We start from the raw sequence: 19,467 nt of genomic DNA, 5'->3' as shown, positions 1-19,467 counted from the left end.
AATTACTGAGAATTCTATTAGTTTATCATTGAATGGACATTTCTCCACATTGTTCACGAACTGCCCTTAAAACAAAACAAAACAAAACATTTGAAGAGTCAAAAATACATTTGCGTTCTTTATGCTTGACATAGATCTCCAACAATATTGTGGTAAGACACCAAGTATATTTAATGCTTATGAAACAAAGTCATTCCCTTGGATAGCTAAGATTTCTTATGTTGACATTTTTTTTTCTTGAAAATACAGAGAAGCAGGTAGGAAATTATCAAAAATACTTGCCATTAAAAAATTATCTTAATTCTTTTTAATTCCTGACCTCTTTCTGGAGAGGCATGCATTTCGCCATTGCTGAGTTTGACTGAGAACACTGGCCATTAACAATACCCATTTGAAAGGTTTACATAGTTTCCAAATGTACATACTACAAAATGTTATTGTTTCAAGATTGGAGGTCACACTGAACACATCACACAGGATTCATTTGTATATTTTCAGAGGTATAAAGCACGGAAATTTGTGCAGATAATGTACTGAAATCTAAATTTTAACATTTACTTCGCTCCATACAGAGGAACAGGATACAACATTCTGAACAGATAACAACCAATCATCAGTTAGATTAGTATGTACATATCAGGCAGAAAGTAATCAAACTCTGCCTAATAGAATGTCAATTACTATTTCTATGAAAAATCTCACATATTGTAATAACATACACATACACACACAAACACACACTTTAATTTTCTCCATCACAAACATCATACAATGCTTATGATCATATGCATGGACTATCCCCATACATCTGATTTGCAACAACGCAAGAATCAACACAGAAACTCAGATGACAATAAGTTGCCAGACTTGGCTCGGTAAGTTAGTTGTTAGTTAATGCCGACTATGAGGACTTCATCAGACTTTCCTATGGACTGAAGGAAGAGAGGCAAAGAGCAATAACTAACAGCTTCATAACACTTGCTGCTAAGTTAAATATTGGCTTTTGTTGAAATTTAAAAGTGTTTACAATTGGGAAAGAAAGACCTCAGAGCAATATTTAAAACAACAGCAACAAGAGCAACAGCAGCAAGCCTTCTATTTCATCAAAATAGAACATTAGGGTTTTTTGTGGTTTTTTTTTTTGTTTTGTTTTGTTTTTTTTAAATCTGCTTACCCGATTGTTAGGTAAAACCACTTTTCCTGATGAAGGACAATTTGACAAATTCATCACCAATAAGAGCAGAAGATACAGTTGAAACACAAATATAACTACTGTGTGCAGATGCGGTGGAAAAACCAGAGACCTGAAATATGGCAAAAATCAGTGCTTCATAAACAGTCAATGGATTTTTCTCTAAAAATACTTTTTGCTAATGGCAAAGTCCAACACCTCAGAAAAACTCTGAATTAAGATCTTAGAATGAGTCTCCAAGCTATACAACATCGCTTTATACACTACCCTTGTTGTTTGTAAGGCTGCACGGAAGTTTAGCTTAACAGTCATGAGCCATGTGTTTGGACAACTTATGAGAAGTGACCAGCAAAAAAAAGACAGTTTTTCCCATATCTGTCAAACTACTTATGAAGAGATATCATTGCTTCCCAAACAGTTTCTTTAAATGTTCCCTTAAAGGCATATGAGGAAGCTTCGATTTGCTTCACTGAACCATCTGGAAAACTATTTAGACATTTATGAAATGATACGTTTGCTAAGAGTGCTCTATTAATCCAAAACTATCCACTCTAATTGGTATTTTATAGTTTAATGATCAGATATGCAAAGATGTTCACTGTTGCGGGTAGCTCTTACCCACTAAACTAAGAAACTGTAGGTAACAGCATCCTCTTACTACTGGGGACGCACTCTGAAATTAGTGACTTCTGAGCGCTAGTGTCATAATCGTGGTTCTGAAGTGCACTGCCGACCCCTTGGCAGCCTGGAGTGACAGCTCTCAGAGACAAATAAGTACATCGTGGATTGAGAGAGACTGAGGAGTAAGAAGGTGCCAAAGAGCTGGGTTTTCTGCTACATTTTCTTGTCCTACAGTTGTCTTCCAGGGAAGGGGGAGCTCACCTTCTTCAGGGTACATGCTTGGATGTCAGGATAACAATGAATGAGAGGTCAGTCTCCTTTCCCACTTGTCTGGCATGGTCTCCTGGCATGGATGGGGTAGGTGTTTGCCAGGTGGCTCCCAGACAAGGTCTCTTTAGGGGAATACAACAAGGCTTCAGTCACTGCTGTTCATAAAGTGCTTTGGGATCCTTCAGGAAAAGGGGGCTGGCAGGATATTATTTGTAACTGGCTTCAGGTTTTGAACCAAATGGAACCATTTTCTTCAGTATAATTATTGCTTTGAGTGTTAGTGAATGCTCTGAAAACCCAATGGAGCTCATCTTTAAGGACCCACTTCTCAAAATACCCCTTCCCTGGAGTTAATGGTTTTAATTAATGTGCCCCAGGTAACCTCACCAGCTAGAGGATGTGATAGCCTTGTTGTGTGAGTGGTTGCATTTTCATTCTCTGGGATGTGTTCTCTCATGAATAGACAGCAGGGGTGTAGCTAGAGACCTCTAGCCAGGCATGCGCTGTCTGTCTGTCTGTCTGTGATAGGCTGCTCCCTCTTCAATAGATTCATGAGATGATGTATGGTTCATGTGTGGCTAGATTCTTAGGTTGTGAGCTCTCTGTGGCCTGGGAATTTATTTTGCTGCTGATTCTTTGGTTCTCTGTCCAGCTTTGAGCATAAAAAGGCATGGGAGGGCCATATGTTTTGGTTTTTGAGGATCGTCACAAAGGATAGGAGATGGATATTCAGGTCTGAGTAAAGTAGGTTGGTAAAACTGGAAAAGACACCTGGGGTAGGGAAGTTTCCTCAAGAGCCTCTTAAATTGTATTCAAAGAGAATAAAGGGTACATTTATCATATCCAAAATAAAGGACACAATCAAATAAAACAAAATATCATAGATAGTCTAAGTTCCTGATGTATGCGTTATCAAAATGAATGAATATAAAACTGAATTAGAGAGTATAGTCATTTTTCCCACAATGCATTAACTTCAACTGGATCCACAAGGTTTTCAAAGTGGGGTCGGGATGAACCTGGTTATTTGAATAAGTAAGTGATTATTGAGGTTATCACCTAACTATTTAATGTGAGAATGTTGTTAGCAAAATACATTTGCAGTTGAGTTAAGCACGTCCATTGAAATCTACTGCACATTACGCATCCCAAGGACATGCCTCTTTTTCTCATGGAAAATGAAGATATAACCAAGTAATGTCATATAAACTAGTGGGATTTGATTTAATACAGTTGAGTTTAGTAAGCCAGAACTTGCTGAGCAGAAGGTTAGCAGAGTGGGTGAGCCTCTGATCTGACTTCTTGTTGAAGACCCTTCATCAGTTTTCAGTGGCAAACTACCCCTTAAGTAGTCAGGATCAGCATCCCTTGACTTCTCTATCTTTGACAGTTCTAGCCATTCATCTTACAAATGCATTGAAATGGGTGTCCAGTTTATCTTCTAAGTAGGAGCAAAAATCAAATGTAGACACGCTGTCATTCCTATTATTAACAAGGAGCTAAAATTTAAATTAAAATGGACATCTCTCCTAAACTTGGTTTTTAATTAGTTGATTTATATATCTATTGATAAGATTTGTGTTCTCCAGCAATAAAGAGCTTTGTGATATTGGAAACTTGTTGGGTTGAACACATTTTCAGATTTGGAATAAGAAGTAGATGCTTTTATGAAATAAAGCAGACTAGACAGTCACTAGTTGACAAGTTTGTACCAGTTTCTAGGGATATATCTTTATAAAAGAAGTGCTTTTGAGTTTTAATTCTGACATGAAGTCAGTTCTTGCAACCTTCAGGAAGTCATTTAACCCCTCTATCCTTAACTGGCCTTCTTGTCAGGCCAAGGACTTAAGATACACACCCTCATTCCTTCCATATACATAAACCACTGAGATATGGCCAGAGAAAGTCTAGACATTTTATTTATTTACTTATTTACTTACTTTCTTATTTATTTACTTTGGTTTTCTGAGACAAGGTTTCTCTGTGTAACAGTCCTGACTATCCTGGGACTCGCTTTGCAGACTAGGCTGGCCTTGAACTCGCTGAGCTCCATCTGCTTCTGCCTCTCAAATGTTGGAATTAAAGGCAGGCACCACTATACTTGGCAGACATTTTAATCAAGATTCTTTGAGGGTTCACTGAGCATAAAATCTGTTAAAAAAAAATAAAAGACTGAGATCATGGCTATAGTTTTCTATAACTTTCTGGCCAAAGCTCTGCCTTTTAGATGGGGTAATTAGTTATATTTAAATCTTTTTTTTTTTATGCAGAGGGAATCAGAACAACACAGTGAACATGGGGTTTGTATGAACTTTCAGGAGGAGTTAGGGCTGAGGAAAGGAACAGGACAACAAAGAACAGTAGTTCCCAAAAAGCCTGTTATGCAGAAAAAGGACCATTTAGAATATCAGTGAACTGAACGGGTCTTGGCTCTAAGAGAACTGTGCCTTTCTTGAGTAAGTGGTGCGGTTTCTGTTTGAGCTTCTCACCTATGAGAATTTCAGGTAGGAGACAGTATGACTACAGAAGCATTTCCAGCTGTTAGTGTGTACATGCTTGGCACAAACAACTGGCCAAGACTACTAAAGCAAAGTTTCCTGTGTGGCCATGGGCCAGAGGACCTGGGGGCAGGGCGGGGCATCTCACCTTGTGAGGAGTATGATGAAAACAGGGTAGGCACCCCAGCCCTGAACAGTCTTGACCAGTGATGAGGGGGCAAAGGATGTGCCTCTGGTGCTTAGAGGAACCCATTACTACCTGGGGTACATTCTTGTTCAGTAACTGTTTGATTAGTTTAAAACATGGTACATATTTACCGCCATTCTAAACGGTACAGCCGCCATAGACCCATTTGGTTTATTGTAAAGAAAGGATTTTAGTTCTTTTTTTTCTTTTCCCCTTTTCGTTGCTGTAATCCAGACTTTCGCTTAACTCAGCCATCTCCTTGTACTCTGGAATAATCTACTGTTCATTGTCAAGAGGAATGGGATCTGAGTGTGCTGGAAGGGCTACTTCCTGCCTAATTTTATCTTGAAAGACAGGGCTAGAAATGAAATGTCCTCCACTTTGGTTTCTGGGGTTCTCCACATAACACTAAGTGAGGAAAAGGCCGGTCCAAGGTTCACTTAACCAGGTGAGTGCTTGGGCAGCCCCAAGAACCTTGCCCTTTGGAATATCCTGGTTTAGCTGAGGGAAACCCCTGCACAAGTCTACTCAACCCCTTGCTCTCGAGACACGACATGGGCTTCTTTTCACCAAATTCTTCCGAAAGTTTGGATTGGTCAGAAGAACTATGCCATTCTTATTTTCACTGACTGAACTTCTTTGTCAGCCACAAACTGTCAAAGGAACTCTATGCCCAGGGTTGAGATTACAGAGACAATTGCATAATTAAGTGTTCCCCTTGGGCTGGCCTAGCTTCTTAGCCGCAGGTGCCACTGAAAGAGTTGTATATTTGCATCAGGGGTCTTAGATATCATACATTTTCTAGGGTGAAGAGGAAACGGCGGTGGCAACTCTCGTCTCCCCACTCCTCTATCCTGTCCCCCATTTTGGAAAAAAAAAGAGAGGCTTGTACATACATACCTTTGAACTTCTTTCAAAATATTTGAAATTAGATGGGGGAACACAATGGGGCAGGATATGGTGATGGAAATGCAAGGAATATCGGGGGTAAGAGGGACCAAAGATAGCTGACATGGGCCATCCTAAAGCATACTACTTAGTATTTCTGAAACCGGGGACGTGGGGTCCGGACTCATCTCTGAACTAGTGGAGCTTTGCAGGCTGGTACGGCCTGCGGGGGCAGGCCTCAAACCCGTCCACAGTTTTGCGTCCTGGCCCACGAGTGTGTCTGGGTAGGATTCCACATAGACTCTGCGCACTGAACGCCTCGGGTGGTTCTGGAGGCAGCTCCTGCGCTCCTCGGGGAGGCTGGCCGCGTGGGTCAGAGGCAGGCCCCGGGGTCCATCCACCACAGATCCAGGACCTTCTGCTTCTTCAGAATCTTGAGCCAGGCCACAGGCCCGAGACTGGTGCTGCGTGTAAACGCCCTCTGAGAGCGACAGCGACTGCGTCTCGCTGTGCATGCGCAGCCAGCGGTGGTGCCGGCTAAAGCCACCATAGTGCTGGTGCTTGCCTGGCTTGCGCTTTCCCAGGAAGCCTAGCGGTGGCCGAGTGCCTGGCACCATCTTGGCATGGTTCTTGGGTGCTAAGCCCGTGAGGGTCAGGCTGTGGAGAAACTCTGCACACGAGTGGTCGGTGTCTGGGCCCTGCACTGGGCCCTGAGCGTCCTGGCCAGGCCCCATGGAAGCCTTTATGTCGTGCACCTGTAGGACATCTGGGGCGCTGCCACTGAGGCCACTGAGGGCCTGCTGGGCGATGTCATGCGATGACAGGTAAACCAGGTCCAGGTCTCGTGGGCTCAGGGCATCGCTGGAGTCGTAGTCACTGTCAGTGGGGAGGAAGACTTCTGAGCAACCTTCTTCATCGGAGCAGGGCTGGGACTCTGCAAAGCCAGGGACAGATGTTAGAAAGGAGACAGACACTTAGCGAGGGTCTGACTCTTGGGCTTAAGAGGGTGCCACCCTTGCTTAGAAGGGCATCCAACTTCCTTCTGCCCCGTTTTGTAATTCTTAAGACTTGGACCAAGAGCTGCACACTTCCGTGGATCACAGGACCCTGCAGATTATATAGTAGGCTCTGGTCTTAGTTTAAGGGTGAAACAGCGGTTCTCCACTCTTTCACAGGGGTCACCTAACACCCCTAAAAACCACAGATATTTACATTATGATTCACAACAGCAGCAAAATTAAAGTTATGAAATAGCAACAAAAATCATTTTATGGTATGTGTGTGGAGGGGGAGGGCGGGGGGTCACTACAACATGAGGAACTGTATGAAAGGTAACACCATTAGGAAGGGTGAGAATCACCAGGATAAAAAGGTCGAGTCTGGACAGTAGTGGTGGGGGGACATTCCCCTCATGTCACCACACCCACATTTTATGTTTATTTTTCTGGCATCTGCCTGTAGAGAGGAAGGACAAGAAACAAAGCTGAATGTTATTTATTCTCTATTCTTATTTCAGAAATAAATTTTCCATTTGACAAAATAGCAGCAGTCTAAAAGTGGGAAGGGAAGAGACACTGGCAGCAGAAGATGAGAAATCTGGTTTCAAATCCTAGCTGCCCGTATCTCTTTCTGTGGTCTTGGAAAAATGACTTCTTCGAGCTCTAGTTTCCTTATCTATAAGTGATGATATTGGATCTTACTTGGGGAGACTAAAACTTAGTGATTATAAATATAAACATTTAGTACATTGACATTTACTAAATAATATAATAAAACAACAACAATAATAAAAATAAACCAAAAGAAGAAATAAGAAAGAGTGGGGTAGAAATCAGTCTCAAGGTCTATGTAGTAGTCTTGAGTGAGCTAAAAACTGGTTCTGTATTTGTCATTTTATATGTAGTTGTTTTTATATTTTCCCCCAATGATGTCATTCATTTTTGATGGAAAGCACTGTCTAAAATCCTTTGAATTTCCCATTATTACTAAGCCCATAGTGGTTACTTGGTGAATAATGTACATGTGAATTTTGAAAATATTTTACAAAGTATTTATGTCAAATTCATCAACCACTTCTTTAGAATGTTAGGTGTATGCCTTGTTTAAAAAGGCGTTCCCGGGCTGGAGAGATGGCTCAGTGGTTAAGAGCACTGACTGCTCTTCCAGAGGTCCTGAGTTCAATTCCCAGCAACCCCATGGTGGTTCACAACCATCTGTAATGATACCTGGTGCCCCATTTTGGCATGCGGGCACACATAGAAGGAATTCTGTACACATAATAAATAAATAAGTCTTAAAAAATAAAAAAATAAAAAGGCCTCCCCACACAAAATCACAAATACATTGTTTTCTAATATTCTAGGATTTTTTTTTTATTATGGTTAACCATATGGAATTCATTTCTATATGTGGAATAAATAGGACTCTTATTTATTTTACCAAAAGGATAGCCAATTGTGACAGCACTATATATTAAATAATCTAGTTTTTAAAAACCACTGGAAATTTAAAACAATTCTTAAAGAAGTTTTCATAGTATTTCAAAATAGAGTTCAATAAATTGTTTTGAAAATTTGTCTAGAAGAGATTGATGACAATAGTCAACTTTTAAAAAGATATAATGGGGAGCCTGGTGGTGGTGGTGGATGCCTTTAGTTCCAGCACTCAGGAGGCAGAGACAGGCAGATCTCTGTGAGTTCAAGGCCAGCCTGGTCTACAAGAGCTAGTTCCAGGACAGGCTCCAAAGCTGCAGAGAAACCCAGTCTCGAAAAACCAAAAAAAAAAAAAAAAAAAAAAAGAAAGAAAAAGAAAAAGAAATAATAGGGAAGGGTGGCTTACCACATAAAATCTACTCTAGAACTTTAGTCATTTATACTTCATAGTATCAGTATAAAAATGAATGGATAGATCTGTAGAATATAAAAAAGTAAAAGTCTGAAGGCAGCTATAATTTTATGATAAAGTGATAAAGATAACATTTCGAAGAGATCATTCTATATATAGTGTTGTAACACTTGGCTGTCCCTTTAGTATAATAATGAGCCCTACCACATTCCATATATAGAAATAAATTCCACATGGTTAACTATAATAACCCCAGAATATTAGGAAATAATATATTTGTAATTTTATGTGGGAAGGCATTTTTAAATAAGACACACTCTAGAATTCTAGAGAAGTTGATAAATTTGACAAATGCTTTGTAACTGTAAACCAGAAGACAATGAAAATGGGCAGATGGTAAGAACCAACCTTGGGAAGAATAACTGGTACAAAAGTGGAATTAACACATCACTATGCTATCTTCAATTCAGATAGTAATTAGGAAAGGAGTGTTGAACAAAGAGGCAATTTTTACCCATAAGACTTTCAAAAATGTCAGAGCAACAATCTTGTGTGTTATTGATCTGTGAAAAATTAAGAACTCTCATGTAATAACGAGGAATCTAAATTGGTCCAGCTCTTTGGGATTTAATTTGGTGGAGAATGTTAAAAGCTGTGCATATCATTTGTCCTCATAAGTTGTTCTATGGATATCCCCGGGTGCACATGCAGGCATTTTACAAGTTGTTCAATGCAGTGTGATTGGTGGCCGTGGTTGGGGAGGCTGTGGAAAGGAGACTGACAGCCACAGAAACCTAAGGAAAGGAAAAGAGTTCACTTGTTGAGTTCTGCAGGGGACCCATATTCAGGAATCACTTTCTGAGTTCAGAATACAACAGGCATCAACAAAATAAAGCCACAAGGTTACCGTGTTAAAGTTAGTCTGTTCCTGGCAGAAGTTAGACATGATTATTACAAGAATATTGAAAAGTACAAGGATAGAGTTTATTTTGTTGGGAAGTCAGTATCATTATTTTTTGGTATTAGAGACTCTTCAGCTAGAATTTACCCCTCCCTTACTTCTTCATTTGTTTATTTCATCTCATGGTATTAAGTGGGTGTGGGTTATATGTTGAGTCCCACCCTGACTAGAGGCGACTTAATACATCTACTAGTAAGCTAGGTGTATTAAAAGCTGATTTGAGTTATTTTTTTTTATAACATATGATGGACTTACTGGAACATAACTCCGCAGAAGGTTGTGGAACATTTGTATTTGGTACACAGCGGATCTACAATTTCTAAGAAGTCAGAACATCTGCTTCCAGGGAGTTCACTGTTTAGTGGAAGTAGGAGACAAGGATGCCTTCAGAGGAGTGTGGCAGAAATAGGTTTTATTGGAGAAGTGTAGTAAATAACATGTAGGTTTAAAAAGAAGGGAGCTGACATCTTATTGGGGCAAAGTTAATAAACCATCTTCTATTTACTTTTTTTTCCTCCTCTCACTGTCTATTCTTTTTCTCTATTAATTAATTAATTTATCCACTTTCTAAAAGCAACTCAAGGCAGGTTTTTAGAATAAATATACCTAGAATGACAACAGGATTATAAAAGGGAAAAATGAAAATAGTACAGATAAGTTCATTCGAGAGTACTGGGAGCAGGAATGGAATTGGGAGATCCGAGGTTACAATGGATGGGGCAACAATTGCATACTTACAAGGTTTCAAAAAGATTTTTTTTTTAAAGTTAAGGCGTGTTTGTACACAAATATTCACAGAGATTTATTGGTAGTAAACACTGTAAACTGGCAGTATGTCCTTCAATGAATGAATATGAATGAATGGCTAAATTGTGGTACACCCATAATATGGAATACTTTTCATTAATAAAAAGAAAGAATTCCATATGCATAATAAGTATGCTAGAACATAGAGATGAAGGACAGATTGTGGGCTGCCAAGGGGAGGGATGGGAGGCATAAGGCTATATGAAAGGACAGAGAATTTTGTGATAAGGTTAGAATTGAGTATCATGATCATGGTGGTAGTTACGCAGCACCAAATTTGTGATAGAACTGTGCCAAGCTGCACATATGAAGCCATGGTCACGTGTAGATACATAGATATCCTTAGTGAACATTTGTGTAACTGGTGAAATCTAGACTTGCTGAGTGGGTTATATCTGTTTTCTTTTGATAACATGCAAGTGTTACATAAATTGTTAATATGGGGATTGAGGGAGGAGACACAGGAACTTTCTGCGATCCTGTGTGTCTAAATATTCCAAAACAAATTTGTAAGAGAATCTAATTTAAAAGGCAGGTGGCAGAGAAGATGGAATGCTTAGATAAGAAGCTTGCTCCAAGTTTTATAGCCAAAGGATAGTTATTGAAGGGTTTTGAAGAATGGACAAGACAGAAGTGTGATGTAGAGTAGTGTTATGTATCAGGTAAAGCATGAAACAACAGAGAGGCAGGGGGAGCTCAGAGGACAGTGAGGAAGCTAGGTTGAGGCTTGTGGTCCCTTGGTAATTTTCTTGCTTGGGCTGTGGTGCTGGGCAGCAGTGGTTGTATGGAGGAAGAAGAGGTGCAGGGAAGCTGCTCATGCTGACATGTTTATTGAGCATGAGTTTCTGCCAGACAGTTTAGGACTGTTTTAAAGCATCTAACCGTGTGTGACTCAGATAACAAATAAGTCAGAAAACATGAACTCCAAAAAATACAAAGAACAAAGTGATACTGGATTTTAGCTAGAGGGTGATTTGGAAGAGAGATTCTTTTGACTGGATGGCCAGAGCCAGCATTTCTGTGTGTATCTGTGAATGTGTATGAGATCTTGGTGATCAGGGAAGACCCAGGGAAGAGTGTCCCAGACAGCTAGGAGAAGACATTCATGCTGCCTCAAAGTTGCTAGGTTGAGTGAGTTCCATCTTAGGTTGGGCAGTGGAGAGGATGGTGAATTTGATTTGGGACAAGTTGAGTTTGAGAGATGACCAGAGTATCCAGGAGACTAAATGGGAACCTGGTGAGGTAGGGAGGTTGAAGGATGGTACCTGTGGGCATGTGGAAGAAAGCACCACTGGAGAGAGGGCATGGTTGAAGATATGATTGGTGAGACTGATGACTATAAAAAGGAGGGTGGATCAGGGTTGTGAGAATCACTGTTGGTGTAGTGCTTTTAGAGGTGGAAGAATATGCTGTTTTCAGAGACAAATGATTAGGAAAGAAAATGGGTAAGTATAAGGAGGGGTGTGTGTGTGTGTGTGTGTGTGTGTGTGTGTGTACACATGCATTAAAATGAGAGAAAAGAATAAAGACTTAGACTGAGTGAATTCCATCTTTTTTTTCTTTTTTTTTCTTTTTTCTTTTGGTGCTGGTTATTGAATGCAGGGCCTTGTACATATTAAGCAAGTACTCTACTGCTGAGTTGTTTTAATAAAACAGTTTAGACAGTACTTTCTCTGATTTTTTAATGGGGTAAAATCAGGCATTGGAGGTTGCGGTGAACATCCCCCCCCCCCCCCAAAATTTCTTTGTCCAACTGCTGACTGAGATGACCCTAGCACATGAGATACACCATGAAAGACCTGATTAACAGCACCCCCAATCAGCAGGAAGTAGTCTAGAGAACTCTGCCCAAATTCCCAAATATTGTTTATAAATATTTCTTTACATTTAAAGGGGGATATGCTATAGAGATTTGCATTGGTATGAATCTTGGTTTATTGATACAAATTTAAGGTCAATTTTGTTATATGTACATTTCTGCTCTTGATTAAGGTATTTATGCATCTCATTTAAAAATGTAATGTATAATTAAGAAAAATATGTTAATAGATAATCAGCTATAATACTCAAGCTTGTAGTCATGTTAGGTTTTCTAGATATATAGATATATATTTCAGTTAGATAGTTATTCTTCAAATCTTTCAGAGACCTTTAGAATATGGCATTTAAGATGTTTAAGAACTTAAGACTTTCCAGGACAGTGAGACACCTACTCCTGGCCATACCAATCTACTTCAAGAGGAAGATGGGTACTGAAGAGGCTTCTTATAGAATTAACTAGACATTTGGGCAAGAAACTGCTCTTGCCTGGATCGATGAACTGGACATGCAGGACCTGCAGAGAAATGACTGCTTAACTTGCCTAAAGGTTAAATGGTCCTTCAGGGTTCCTGCTTCCTGCAAGAGTCTGGCAGTCATTCTGCAGGACACAGAAGAAAGTGACTGACAAAATGCCAATATAGGTGGACCTGTCTTGGAAATTTCCGGCTTTATGGAAAATTCTGCCAGATACGATGGGCCTATAGGCTGATGATGGATGTCCCAATGGTACGGAAAAACTTTGGGTGACTGTTCAGGCAGTGATATGTCTCTGTCAATTCTAGAGTTTTGGAAGTTGCTTACAATGTGCTTCCTGTTTCCTTAGGTAATATTATATCCTTCTGGAGTCTTTGATGGAGTTGAAGAATAGTTACAATTATAGTTTTCCTTAGCTATGATAAAAGATAAAGTAGATATAAATGTTGTAACTATAATTCTTACTTTATACCTGTTTTGTTTTGCTATATGTAATTTTATTATGTTAAAGCTAAAACCTTCCTTTTCATTTAAACAGAAAAGGGGAGGTGATGTAGGATTCCCCTCTATCTGCCGTGAATACTATTGGTTAATAAAGAAACTGCCTTGGTCTGTTGATAGGGCAGATCTTAGATAGGCAGGGAAAACTAAACTGAATGCTGGGAGAAAGGAGGCAGAGTCAAAGAGAAGCCATGGAGCGATTGGAGACAGGCTACAACCTTATAGCAAAATATAAAATAATGGAGATGGGTTAATTCTATATGTAAGAGCTAGCTAGTAATATGCTTAAGTAATTGGCCAGGCAGTGATTTAATTAAATATAGTTTCTGTGTGATTATTTCTGGTCTGAGCTGCCGGGAACAAACTAATGGTCTTATTACTACATGAAACTGGGTTTGAAATGAGATCCATGCCGATAATTAGTAGTTGACTTCAGTTGAATTTCCCTCCCCTCCTCTATGGTTAGTGAAGCTGTCTTGATGCATTTGTTTATATCCTATTAATAATAACACTATCTGGTATTTACTTCATTCTTACTGTGAGTCATGTATAATGCGAAGTCACATAAAAACTTTAATAATGCTTGTTTTTCTCATTCTGCCAATGAAAATACTGAAGCTTAAGTTTATTAAGTTTTGTAACTTATATGGCTGATCAATGACAGAATAGGTACCCAAACACAGATTCTGCTTCCCCAGAGACTGCTATCCACTTAAGAATTTCCATGGGTTTTCTTTGGAGGTGTATTGATATCAGGGATCCGGTCTTCATTTAAGTTACTGATCCAAAATTGTATTAGTTAAGTTCCTGGCAATAGAGTCTTGTATTGGTTTTCCTGTTGCTGCTATAGTAATTGCAGCACTAGATGACTTTAGAGAATCAGGATGTATCTCTCATAGCTCTAGAAGCCCAAGCTCAAACTCAGGGTGTTAGCAGGACCACATTCTGTCTGATGGATCTGAAAGGGGAGAAGGATGATGTCTTGCTTCTTTTGACTTCTGGTAACATTCTTTATGCTTTTATTGTCTCATAGCCTTTCCTCAGTGTTCATGTCTTCTGTTTCTTATGAGGACTCTTGTTATGGGTTAAGGGACCAGACCATTAAGAATGATCTTATCTTAAGACTGTTAGTTATATCTGTAAGATTTATCTCTGCTCAGTAAGATTTTTACTTCGGTGAGTGAAGAAACCACCCAAGGAGCAAGGTAAGCAGAAGGATATGTAGAGTTCTCTATATTTCCCACGTCATCTCATCTGAACAGGGCATTGACCAGAGCATGAGGCCCTTCTTGTTAGACAGGTGGTTCTCAACTTGTGGGTCACGACTTCCCCCCCACCACAGATACTCTTCCTATCAGATATTTACAGTATGATTCATAATAGTAGCAGCATTACAGTTATGGAGTAGCAAGGAAATAATTTTATAGTTGGGGTTCCCACAACATGAGGAACTGTATTAAAAGGCTGCAGCATTAGGAAGGTTGAAAGCCACTGCAGTAGACTGCTTCTTAGTCATCCTTACATTAGCCTCTTGCATGGGAAGTACATTGAGTTAGAGTGAAACTGGGAAGCATATTGAAATCTAGGGGCAGAAAGAGCAGTGAGATTGAGGGAGACTGATTGTTTCAGAAAAGCAGCTCCTTTGAAAGCATCCTGGAAAGACCTAATTTATCAGGTCTGCCATAGACTTCATGAAGACAACCACTCACACCATTTCTTTATCTTTAGTGATACTTGAACCATGACTCTACCCACATACGGCAGAAAGAACAATTGACAAAGAAGAGAGAAAAGTTGGCTGGAGGCTTGCCTTGTTTCTTATTGCATATGTAATTTTGAGAAAATTACTTAGCTTGTTTGAACCTTGTCTGTAGCATGGAGGTTGTTAGGCTGCTTATCTTTCATAGGTGTTACATAAATCAAAAAGATGTGTTAAACATATTTAAAGTGCCATATAGACAGAAAGTATCAATATTATTGAGGTATGTAAAATATTAATTAAGATTGTACATGAGTATTAAAATGTACTTCAAGATTTGCCTATGAGAATTCTTCTGGCAATCAGGAGTGCTTTTCTGCATGGTGCTTGGCACTGCGTTCCCTAACTGTATTAAATAGTGCATTAGCAAACAATCTAACTTACTGTGTGGCTTCTACAGCATGGGAGGTAAGAGGTAAATGAAGAGAAGATTTAGTTAGTAATTGTAGTGACCCAGGAAGGAGGTGTAGAGAGCCAGAGAATGGAGTGTTAAGTATCCTGTTGGTCCATGAACCTGCTCTTAGGAAATGCTATTCTAGTAGGATTGGATCTTAATATTTGACTGGCATAACAGTTGGGTTATTTACTAGAAGACTTAGTGGAACTTCTTGCTTGGGGTGGTATAGCCCTCCCAGAATAGGCTGGAAGAGTCTTCAGGATACGTTCAGGGCACCCAGGAGAGTTTCCAAGGACTTCGGCCACTGCTACTTCCTCCCTTCTTGGAAAAGAATGCCGAGTGCAGCTTCCCTCCCTAGATCCAGGCCATATGCTCCATTAATCATGGTAGGCACTTTGCCCAGCTTGAATTAGCCAAGCTGGTGGTGCTCCCCACTTTCCCTCGGAGGGCAGTGGGCAGGCCAGCACTGGTAGAAGCTGCGCTTTCTTTCTCCTTGACCTGGAGCTGCTGGATGAAAGTCTGCCTATACTATTAGTGCTGGCTTAGGAAGCTTGGTTTTCTTGCCATTGTGATGGGTGTTGCAACTCCTGGTCTCTGGGTCAGGCCAACAACAGCACAGTGAAGCTGCTGTGGGTCTTGAGAGTGTTATGGGGGAGATGACATTTCTGGAAAGAATAATTAAATAAAAGTTATTGCTTTTTTTTTTAAAGGTGGGAGGTAGTGGTGTTAATGGCAATACAGAAATAAAGGAACATTAGATCAGATTTTCCTAAAATCTATATCTACTTATAATATATCATTATCCATATATAAGCATATACATCTTACTAGATCTACTTCCATGTGTTTAATAAAACTTAAAATAATTTTAAGTGAAAAAATGTATTGGATGCATCAAGCCTTAGGTAGTTTAGTTTACTTTTTGATTTCCTAAGAGAAATAGTACCTCAAGATTTCTATTGAATTTCTGGACTATTTGGTTGATGCCTTATTGTTCCTGACCTCTTTTGGGGAAAGGTTGTCAGGAAGTTCTATATTTGGAAGATTGGGATGCTCTTCAAACACATCTGAAGAAAACAACACCCGGCCTTCCCTCTTGCCTCACCCATGGGTCACCAGGAAAAGCATCAGTGTTGAAGAGGAACGGGATGTTGCTTCCTGAGATGCTGTGCCCTTGGAAAGGAGGGGAGACAAATGCCCATCTGACAGACCAAATCTCCCTACCCCCTGCCTTGGACTGCCTTTTCTGGGAGCCAGCTTTCCCCCTTGGGTCCTTGGGAGATGCTTAACTTTAATTGACTCAGAGGAGTTCTTTCTGTTTCAAAAAACCACAGAGAATTGGGAAATTAGAGTTCTATTCCCTCTTCTCATGCTAAACAGATTTGCACAAACACATCCCACATACTCAACAGCTCTAGGACAGAATCTTGGGCTGGCACCAGGAGTAAAATTTGTGATCGGCTCTATATTTCCAGCAGCCGCCTTAGAAGTTGAGTAAGCTCTACCCACATAGAAAGGAACTGTGCTGTGAACTTAGCTCCGGGAGTAGCCCAGTGAGGGGGGGATGTTTGTCTAAATTGGATTTTTTCCCCATTCACAAGTGATTTCCAAACAACTCAAAGTGGTCACACTTATGGAGAGGACAGGGTTTACAGGGACAGATCCCACTGTACTCAAGTGCTTCTGCCTTTGTGAGAGACAGGGTACCGTTTCTTCTTCATGCTCAGCAGTGAGTTCCTGTCAATAGGGTCTATTTGTCATTTTCTGCTTTCCATGTCTTTGTGTTTCACAGCCCAAGGAATTTTGGCTTCAGAGAAATAAGTGGACCCAAGAGAGAATTATATTTTAAGAAACAGAATGCTGATCACTCACATTTTAAGTTAATAATAAAATCCGAATGCCATTGGGCAGCTCCTCCCAGCAGGGAGTGTGTGTAATCCATCCTTAGGCCAATGTGAGAGCCTGGCATTTCTAGGGCATAGAGGAGGCCACCCTCATGCAGTCTAGGAGGAGCCCACTTGGGACCCTGTGGCTTAAGAGAAGATTAAACACTGGGGAAATTCTGTGAACAGAGAGAGCAGATGAGCTGCGAAGGTGGAAATAGAAGGGAAAGCTGTTTGTAGGATTATGTAAACAGTGGAAGGTTGGAGAGCATGCCTTCCTTGCCTTGAAAGTAGCTTTCAACCTTACACTTCTCTAGCTACTTGCTGCCTTTTTGTCTTCTCTTTCACGGCCAAGACTTCAGAGTGTGTCCTACTTTGTCACCTCCCATTTATCCCTGATCTACTGATGTTCAACTTCTCTCTCTCTTCCTCCACAAACTGCTCTCATCAAGGTTACTGATGACTTTCTTGCTGAAAAAAAAAAATCAAACCAGGACTGTCATTTTATTTAGCTTTGCTCCATCATTTGACATGCTTTTTTTTTGGTGACACTGTATTTTGTGTGTGTGTGTGTGTGTGTGGTGTCTGATTGTTCTTCTGTCTCTGGTTGTTCCTTCTTAATCTAAGATGTCTTGCTGATCCACATTGTAGGGCACCTTCCATAGTGTTTCTTTTCCTGTTTTACATACACTCTCTAAGGAATCTCATGTATTTTTGTCGTTTCAGACATAATCTATGTGTTATCAACATCTTAAATGTGTGTTAGTGTTATTAGCTCAGTGATCTTTTCTGAGTGGCAGACATTGTACATCTTTACGTTGTATTTTTCCCCTGAATGTTATTTTTGTGGAAATATTCAAAGCAATTTGTATTTAATATGTCCAACTAGTCAAGCTTGTTTTGCCTCTTATCCCTCTCTCCTTTTTTTTTTGTAAATAGCATTGTGAAACCCTGAAACGTCCAATCCAGAAAATTCAGTTTCTTCTTTGTTTATTAGCTTCCCAATCTCCCTGCTTTTCATACTTTCTCTGTACATTTTCTTTATACAATAGTGAGATTTAATTTTAAGGGTAGCTCAGATCGTATTGATCCTTGCTTATGGTTTCTGGTGGCCTTCTGGTGTCACAAGTAGGAGAAAATCCAGCCTTGATAGCAGGACCCACAGGACCCAGCCTGGTGAGGCTCCCTGTCCCTTCCTATACTCCCTCTCACTCCCCCTGGCCTGGGTGGTTGGCCTTCCTTCCAACCTACCTTAAGGCCCTTTGCTATTTTGCTGTTTAGAAAACTCTAACTCCAGAGTTTTGTCTCGTCCTGTGGTGAGTTAAAATGTCACCTTCTCGAGCGGGTCTCTGCTGTTCATCCTAAAATTCATCCCATCCCTGTGTGGCTTCATCGGTCACTGTTGTATGTTCTGCATTGAAGGTTTAGGGGTCTGCTATTCATTTCTTTATATTTTCCTTGCCATTCCTTCTAGACTGAGTTACATAGGAGTAGAGACATTGCCCTTTCCATTATCTTCTGGTTCCTCAAAACAGTGTCTGCCACATGGTAGGCAACTAGTGTGTATTTTCTTTCAAATGGACAAAAAGAACAAGCGGTTGGAATTGCTGACCATCAGCCAGACCGGCTGCAGTGATGATGTACAACACAGGGTAGTCAGCTTCTTTTGCACACGAAGCTCTCTTTCCTCTCCGACTCATTTGCTTGCTCAGAACTGGCTTCTGTCACCTCCGGCTTTGGTCGTGTGGGTTAATGGCACCAATCTCCTTTGTACCCCATAGGCAGTTACAGTGCTCTTTCACGTCAGTGTATCTAAAGCTCCCATTAGCCCAGCTTCTGGCAGAGATGCTAGTTGATTTGTATCCCCAAGGCAAGGGCAAATAAGCAAACAAACAAAACACAGCCTAGAAACTATTGAAGTAATTATTTTGCTGAATTAGTTGGTAAATCATACATAGACTTCTTTGGTAATAAAAGTTAGCTGCTTCTCAAGTTTACTACTTGCCAGGTTTTGGCTTTTAGAGATGGAGATTTTAAAAACAAGAGCACATACAGACCTGCTTGTAGAAAAGGCACATATCCCTATTAGTGGTTTTATGTTAAGACAATGACGTTAGATATGACATTTATATTTCCTATTCCATTTCATGTGTCTTCGATAGTTTGCTTTTCTCACAAATGATTCTGTAAGGTGTGGCCATCACTATTCTAATTTCACATATACGGAAACTAACACTGAGATGTACTAATCTGTTCAAGCACATGCAGCTCGTAAAACAAAATTGGAATTTGAATACAGGGCTTTGGTTTCTAAGCCCAGGCTCTTTCTGCTGCACCATGCTGCCCCCTATGGGACAAGCCTAT

The 19,467-nt window shown here is 40.2% G+C and overlaps 1 protein-coding gene across 1 annotated transcript in view; it reads right to left on the bottom strand.

Moving 5' to 3' along the window:
* Positions 1-5,790: 5,790 nt before the first annotated feature.
* The window catches only part of Ankfn1 (ankyrin repeat and fibronectin type III domain containing 1), a 146,762-nt gene continuing 133,085 nt past the window's right edge, over positions 5,791-19,467 (bottom strand). The window contains exon 18 of the mRNA XM_038328646.1: positions 5,791-6,590. Within this exon, the coding sequence (XP_038184574.1) occupies positions 5,791-6,590 (800 nt within the window). The remainder of the gene's footprint in view (positions 6,591-19,467) is intronic.

Source organism: Arvicola amphibius, chromosome 4, assembly GCF_903992535.2.
Source record: "Arvicola amphibius chromosome 4, mArvAmp1.2, whole genome shotgun sequence".
In the NCBI taxonomy this organism is placed as follows: domain Eukaryota; kingdom Metazoa; phylum Chordata; class Mammalia; order Rodentia; family Cricetidae; genus Arvicola; species Arvicola amphibius.
The sequence above is the reverse complement of the archived record's forward strand: the minus strand, read 5'-3'. Positions and strand labels throughout refer to the sequence as shown.